The sequence below is a fragment of the Herpailurus yagouaroundi genome, unplaced genomic scaffold (assembly GCF_014898765.1).
Source record: "Herpailurus yagouaroundi ecotype Mexico unplaced genomic scaffold, PumYag 184, whole genome shotgun sequence".
NCBI lineage: Eukaryota > Metazoa > Chordata > Mammalia > Carnivora > Felidae > Herpailurus > Herpailurus yagouaroundi.
This window is the reverse complement of record NW_024412415.1, coordinates 27,348,421-27,356,523: the sequence shown is the minus strand read 5'-3', so window position 1 is coordinate 27,356,523 and position 8,103 is coordinate 27,348,421. Positions and strand designations below refer to the sequence as shown.

The following is an 8,103-nucleotide window of genomic DNA, read 5'->3' as shown; positions in this document are numbered from 1 at the left end:
TAAATATAAATATGTATATTTTATTTTATTTTATTTTATTTTATTTTATTTTATTTTTTTAATTTTTTTTTTTTCAACGTTTATTTATTTTTGGGACAGAGAGAGACAGAGCATGAACGGGCGAGGGGCAGAGAGAGAGGGAGACACAGAATCGGAAACAGGCTCCAGGCTCTGAGCCATCAGCCCAGAGCCCGACGCGGGGCTCGAACTCACGGACCGTGAGATCGTGACCTGGTTGAAGTCGGACGCTTAACCGACTGCGCCACCCAGGCGCCCTTGTATATTTTATTTTTTGAGAGAGAGAGAGAGAGACAGCATGTGAGTGGGGGAGGGGCAGAGAGAGAGGAAGACAGAGAATCCCAACCAGGCTCCACGCTGTCAGCACAGAGCCTGATGCAGGACTCGAACCCATGAACTGTGAGATCATGACCTGAGCCGAAATCAAGGGTCAAACACTTAGCCAACTGAGCCACCCAAAATAAACTTCTTGATATTTTTCTCCTTTTATTTTATTATAGTGAGTTTATTTTCCTAGAAAGGCTTTTTATAAAGTAAAGGGAAAGTTTAAATTCCTATGAAGGCCAAAGATTCCCAAATGCTATAGATTCTGTATTTAAAATGTTAATTTTATCTAAGTAGTATACACACACACACTTTAAAATCAAATAGTTTTCCCAAAAAGACTTCTGAGGGAAAATGTCAATCCCCTGTTCTGCTCTTCTCTACCCTTTAGACCCATTCCTTAGAGGGAACCGTGGTTTTAGAAATACTGATGTTCTGCCATTATCTAATTTATTAGCATAAGGTCTTACCTAGGATATCCTCTTATGGTAGTCACGGAGTTTACTTCTCTTACCATCATCTTTCACTCTAAATTGCCCTCTTTCTCGTCTCAGAATATGGTATATAATAATTTATGGCCAATTACAGGTCAAATTTACATTACTCTGACAGTGTAATTGTTCACTGTGCAGGTCAAATGATGTACTGTGATTATATTTCCTTTCTTTACAACCTTTTGTTTTTCTTGAACTTGTAAATGCTTCTTTTTTATTTGCTTTCTTTTCTGTGTAAATTTACCTTTAATTCTTTTCACTTGCCACATGAAATAATGTTATATGACTCTCAGTGTTACTTTACTATTGTCATACCCACCTGTTGGTTCCCCACCCACACCCCATCCCCATTTTCTCTTGAAGATCTCCCTTTGAAATGGTTGTTTTTTCAGTCCTGCTGTACAGCTGTCATCCTGGGATTGGTCTTCATTACTCTTCTGTGTTTAGTTCAGTGTTTTCTGGGTCCCTTGCCTTTTGTTCTTTGTTAGTTATGCTGAAGCATATCTGTAGCTTTTAAGAAAGGATACATTGGATATAATTTTTTAAAATCCTTTCAAGTCTGAAAGTCTTTGTTTACTTACATACTTGTTTGATTTGACTGGGGATAGAATGCTAGGTTTAAAACTAGAATTTTGAATTTTTTTTTCAACGTTTTTATATATTTTTGGGACAGAGAGAGACAGAGCATGAATGGGGGAGGGGCAGAGAGAGAGGGAGACACAGAATCGGAAACAGGCTCCAGGCTCTGAGCCATCAGCCGAGAGCCTGATGCGGGGCTCGAACTCCCGGACTGCGAGATCGTGACCTGGCTGAAGTCGGACGCTTAACCGACTGCGCCACCCAGGCGCCCCTAAAACTAGAATTTTGAAGGCAATATCGTTAGTTTCTAGGTACTTTTGAGAAATCTTATGCCCATCTGCTCAACACGCTGATGGAAACATAAAAGTCAGAGAATCCGTGAATCGTGCTGTCAAAATCTTACATTTTAGTTGAGAAAATAAGACATACGCATAATAATAAACAGGAGAAGAGTGTTGAGTCTCATCAGAGAGGTAAAGATAAGAGTGCTAAGGAAGTTCAGAATGAACATATCATGTTCAGCCAAAGAGATCAGGGCAGACACTGTTTAGACACATATTTAAGCTGTGTCTAAAAGATGAGTTTGCAGAAGAGGAGACAGGGTCTTCTAGGTGGAGGGGACAGTGAAGAGAGACAAGTATGGAGTATGTATGGGGAACAGCTAAGAATTTGGGAGTTTGATAGAATGTAGTTAAATGTAAGTTGAAAAGCCGAGTTTAGGTCAATTTTAAGAGATTTAAATGCCGTGATGGTGATAATGGTGACGGTAATGACAATGGTAGCAGCTAACATTTCATGAGCATCTACTATTTGCCAGGTCACTTTTCAAAATGCTTTCTATTTATTGACTCATTTAATAGTTACAACTCTATGACTTAAGGCTATTGTTCCCATTTCTCCCAGTGGAGAAAGCTGCAAGTTAAATAAGTCATCCTAAGTCACAGAGCTAGAAAATGATAGAGCTGTAATTTGAACCTTCTCTGGCTCTAGAGCCTTTATTTTTAGTTTCGTGTTATAACAGACTTTATAACCACAAAGAGAGTCAGTAAGTTTCCCTTTTACTTTCTTTAAAAATCCAGGGAGGGATGTCATAAGAGCTGTGTTTTAGAAAGGTTAAGCTTGCTGTCGTGTCTATGCTGTATGTAAGGAGGGAATTGGAGGATGGTGCTATCTGGCTATCACTAACAAGAATGGATAGAAAGGAGTCATTGTATCTAAAAAGGGACAGATGATGGGGCGCCTGGGTGGCGCAGTCGGTTAAGCATCCGACTTCAGCCAGGTCACGATCTTGCGGTCCGTGAGTTCGAGCCCCGCGTCAGGCTCTGGGGCTGATGGCTCGGAGCCTGGAGCCTGTTTCTGATTCTGTGTCTCCCTCTCTCTCTGCCCCTCCCTGTTCATGCTCTGTCTCTCTCTGTCCCAAAATAAATAAATAAAAAAAAAACGTTGAAAAAAAAATTAAAAAATAAAAATAAAAAGGGACAGATGAGAGTAAATTAAAGTAAGATGAGTTCATTTTAGTTGACTCTGAAGTTAGTGTAAATCTCTCTCAATATTGCATTCTGCAAATGGGCAAAAACAGTAGGCAAAAAGGGAACCAAAATATCTGATTTTTGCTCTGTTGGAAAATTTCAAACAATTCAGTGAGATATTAGTGCTAATTTGTCTGCTTTGCTTAATTTGAAATGATTAATTCTTACAATTCTAATTACTAAGAAATTTTGTTACAATATTATGATAATAAAGTTTGTATGTTGAAATAATGGAAATGATGTCACTGTGAATACTTCCTTAGAAATAGATTGTTTTGGTGTCACTGCATTTCACTTCTTCTGTCACATGATTTCTAATTCTTTGAATTAAGTTTAGACATATTTTACATGTGAAATTAAAGTGTCTTTTAAATGCTTTGCATTCTGGTTATTGCTGCCATGCGGATGCAGGGGCACATTCAGGGGAGTTCATATATGGCTTGGAAAACTTTGTTTACAAGGACATCAAGCCTGGTGGGTATGCATGGTTAATTTTATTTAGTTATATAAAAAATTATATTCTTATCTACTCTTGAACATTTAATGGAGCCCATTTGATGACATGCCTTTTTTTTTTTTTTAAGAAAATATGGAAATGTAATTCAGGTTTTTCTCCTTTACCATCATTTCCATTTCCCAACCTTCTGTAGCCATTTGTTCATTCACTAAATATTTAGTGTATTCACATGGCAGGCACCGTGCTGGATGCCTGAATGTTCATGGGGTAAAACAAACATGAACTGTCCTTGTGGAGCTTACAGTTTGGTCTGTAGACAACTTTCACATCTGGATTGCCTTGTGGACTCTGTCATATAGTAGTTTCTCAGCTGGGCAAGTTCTCTCCTATAGTAGTAGTTTTCAGGTTTGTAAAAAGCAAGAAAATGGAACCTATTTTACTGTGTGAGACTTTATTTAGAGCCTTGATAAGAGGTGTCCATCTGGCGTCCTTCATATCCTCTGTGATTTGCTTTACCTCTGTAGGAGCTCCAGAGACAAATGTAGACCATTGTCTTACACAGCATACTGAAATTTGAGACTCCACAAAAGGCAGATTTGAAGGCTAACTGCTTTAGCATTTACAATAGGATTCTTTTATTTGGTAGGGAATTGATCAAGTATGTTAAAATAATAATTCTGATAATTTACAAATTAATTTGACGTGTTTAATTATCTTTTCTATAATTTTATAGGAGTTTATTATATTAACTTAGTCACACTTAAAATTTGTATCAATTGAATGGCAAGTGAGGTGTGTACTCAAAACATAAACAATAAGCATTAGGTTAGAATTACTTCTACAGCTAGAAACTTCTTTAATATTTGGGTTCATTTGGCAAATGGAAGAAGAATTTGCATTGCAGATTTCACAGCATTGAGTGAAATGGTCTTGAAAGGCGTTTCTCTTTTGATAAAATTTGCCCCTTTAGCAAATGTGACTGACTATGCTAATTTGCCTTGCAGTTACTTTGTTTAATATAAAAGATAGTCAGGAAGTACTCATGGCTCACTTTTTAATTTTGTTATGATTAGACCAACTTTCTACAGTCTCTCAGAGCAGTGTTTTCTGACCCTACTAGGAGTTATCTGCCTCTAAGGTACAAATGAATTCCAGTGGCCCGTTCAAGTCATAACAAAATCATTGGACAATATTGGTGATCAAACAAACAAACAAACAAACAAAACACCACCTCCCCCCAAAAAAACCAGACAGTGATCAATCACTATAAAGGAAAATGTAGTTGATTCAGAGTTTACTTTTCAAAAACACTACATTAACCTGGATAAAAAACCAGTCCTAGACTATTGATGATTCTGCAATGAGAATAGTTAATTTGGTGATGATATCTTCATTCATTTGGCTAGGACTTAATGTATACTTCATGATCATTTCATCTTTCTACTTTCTGAGTGTATATTCCTTCCCCATTTGATGTCATTTAAAAAGTTATTCCAGAGCAATAGTTCCCAAACCATCAAAACTGTTTTCATAATAATACTAAAACAGTATTTGATTTTTTACTGTGCCAACACTGGTGCTGATGATGAAGAAGCAGTGTTGTGTAAAATTGCGGCTGCCTCAGCATGAATCAAGGCAGTGGCACCAAATACTGGTTGCCATTGTATTGTTCACTACCATGTACTCACAGTAAAAAAAAAATAAGATGAAACAAAAGAGAGCCCCAGTATTACTTAAAAATGTTATTGATGGAATAGAAAAAATTTAATTTGAATCAACTTAAGCTCTTGACTATGTGTCTTTAATTTTTTGTGTGACAAAGGGAGAAGTATGTATGAAGCACTTATGTAGAATAATTGTCTTAAGGAAAAATACTTGCGCATTGTTAAAATTGTCAGCTGAACTAGTTGCTTTTTTCCTGGAAAATCATTTTACGTGGAAGAGTGATTGACAGACTGTTGTTATTCAGATTTGGGTGTTTGGTAGACACTTCAACAAAAATCAACTCATGATATTTGTTGCTAATAATAAGATTTTAGCTTTTGAGCAAAAATTAGAATTTTGGAAAACTTGTATTTGCCACCTGGAGTTTGGCAGCTTCCCAGTACTTAAAGACTTTTTGATGAGATTGGCAGGGGTACTAACAAATGGGATTTTTGATAGTAAATAATGAAATCACTCAACATTGAGAAGATCTGCATAATTCAATGAAGCAATATTTCCTTATTTCCAATGAGTGATAAAAAAAAATCAGGTATGTGTAAAAGATCCATTTAAAGTGCAAGGTAACCAATTTAATTTAATTTGGATGAAAAATTTATTGATAGAGTTTCAGATTCCAAAATGGAATTAACCTTTAAGAAACTACCACTTGTTGAGTTTGGGTATAGTATCCGTATTTACATGAAAAGACCATGAAGATGTTCCACCCTTTTTTGTTTGTTTGTTTTTGTTGCACGTGTATGTGGTTCAGATTTTCTTCATATGCTTCAATTTAAACAACATATTTCAGCGGATCAAAGGCAGAAGGAGGTATGTGAAATCTAGCTGTCTTCTGCCAAGCCAGACATTAAGAGATTTTTGTAAGATTGTAAAACAGTGCTACTCTTTTCACTACAATTTTTTGTTCGGAAAATATGGTTATTTTTCATAAACATGTGTTATCAGTGCTATCGCATAGTAGTTTTTAAAAAGTGAATTAATACATTTTTAAAAAATTGCTCAGTTTTGATTTCCACTCTGGCAAATATCAGTAGTTGTAACCCACACTAATAAAAAGCTTTGAAAGGTTCTCAAGTAAGTGTGTAAAAGGTGCCCCAAGACCAAAATATTTGAGGACCAATTTAGAGAGTGATTGAGAATCATAAATTTAGTATTCATCAGATTAAATAGAAACTTTCTAACACTGGGATCGAATAAGGATGAAACAAGAGGCTAAAACAGTTGTGAAGCCAGAAAGATAATAAGGTAAGGTAAGAAGAGTGAGTTACAGTAGTATCTAAACCCAGAAGCTGAAACTGTCTCTGAAAGCTGTTCTAGTCAAGTGGGGGTAGTTTTCAGGGCTACTTTGTCTTTCTTGTTTCTTTTTAAGTAATACTTCTTTGAGAACTCAGTCTGTTTCTAGATGTTTAATTTATGAATAAAAAAGACTTAGGGACCATCATTATGGCAAGAAATACTGGTAATAACAAGATCCAGGTTGTTTATGTATTTATTAAATATTTTCGTCTTGAAACTTAGGGTTTTATTCTTGGAATCCAGGATTTGGTTCTTTGGGGTTTTTTTTGTTTTTTTAATGTTTGTTTATTTTGGAGAGAGGGACAGACAGAGTGCAAGCTGTGTAGGGGCAGAGAGAGAGAGAGGGAGACACAGAATCCAGGGCAGGCTCCAGGCTCTGAGCTGTCCGCACAAAGCATGACGCAGGGCTCGAACTCAAGAACTGTAAGATCATGACCTGAGCCGAAGTCCGATGCCCAACCAACTGAGCCACCCAGGTGCCCCTGGTTCTTCGTTTTTATAGTGGCAGGACAATTTGCTTTAAAATATCAAGAACAATTTTATTTAGTTGTTAATTTTTTTAATGTTTATTTTTGAGAGAGAGAGAGAGAGACAGAGAGAGTGTGTGAGTAGGGGAGGAGCAGAGGGAGAGAGGGAGACATACACAATCCGTAGTGGGCTCCAGGCTCTGAGCTGTCTGTCAGCACAGAGCCTGATGCGGGGCTTAAACTCAACTAACTGTGAGATCATGACCCGAGCCAAAGTCAAGACACTTAACTCACTGAGCCACCCAGGCACCCCAAGGAAGAACAGTTTTAAGATTTCAAGCTAAGTTTCATGTGTATTTTCTCAAATGCTATATATATAACCTGAGCTGGGTTTATATATTTTATTACAGTGTTCAGATGTGGATTTTTTGACTCATTTGAACAGATGCCTGTAATGTGCCGTGTGCCTACATATTCGGATAATTCCTGTCCAAATGAAGATTCCTGCCTAGTGGCAAGACAGTTGTGTAAACATTTCAGTTACAGTATAATCACTGCTTAGTGGAAGTCTATGTAAAGATGCAGAGGTAGATGGCCCTGGAGCTGCTTGGAATAGTTGAAGAAGGCCTTAGGGGATCTGGGATTTGGGAGCCTCCCAGGAGTTTGCCTGGTGAAGAACTTCAGGGAGGGCAATTGAAGTTCTGGGAATGATTCATATAAGAGAGAAGCATTAGCCGTTAGAAAGTTAGGCTTCTTTTGTTAGGTAAGAATAGTGTTTCTGAAGTATCCAGCGCAAGCATGAGTAGAGGAGATAGAACGGCACAAGGAGCTAGGGGTCAGATCTTGAAAGGACCTTTGTGTCATGCAAACACTTTTTCATTTTGTCTGCCGGGCTGCAGAGAGCCTTAAAAAAGAATTTTGAGTAGGGGATTAGCAGGCTGTGAATGGCATTGTAGAAGGTATTAGTCTAGTGGCACCATACGAGGATGTTTATTTTGGAGGTAGTGTGGAGACTAGAGGCAAGCGAGACCATACGGAGACCACTTTAAGAGTGCAGACTAGAGATGATGTCTAGTAGGAAGTTGAGTGTCAAGATGTGTAACTTGGATCAGATGGGTGTTGCTTAATGCCATAAAAGTGAAGCAGTGCCAATTAAAGAGGATGAGGTTTTAAAGGAATTAATTACTAAGCCAATTTCAAAGTACAGTTCAATGTAC

At 37.4% G+C, this 8,103-nt stretch overlaps 1 protein-coding gene across 6 annotated transcripts in view; it reads left to right on the top strand.

Moving 5' to 3' along the window:
* VPS13C (vacuolar protein sorting 13 homolog C) overlaps positions 1-8,103 on the top strand; it is a 194,646-nt gene that overhangs the window by 23,995 nt on the left and 162,548 nt on the right. For 4 of the 6 annotated variants that reach the window (XR_005795851.1, XR_005795850.1, XM_040492863.1 and 1 more), the window contains exon 6: positions 3,356-3,418. The exons of the other annotated variants lie outside the window; for them this stretch is intronic. Coding sequence is in view for 2 of the 4 variants with exons in the window: in XM_040492863.1 (XP_040348797.1) it covers positions 3,356-3,418 (63 nt within the window). In the remaining 2 variants the exon portion in view is untranslated. The remainder of the gene's footprint in view (positions 1-3,355; positions 3,419-8,103) is intronic. 6 annotated transcript variants of the gene reach the window in all.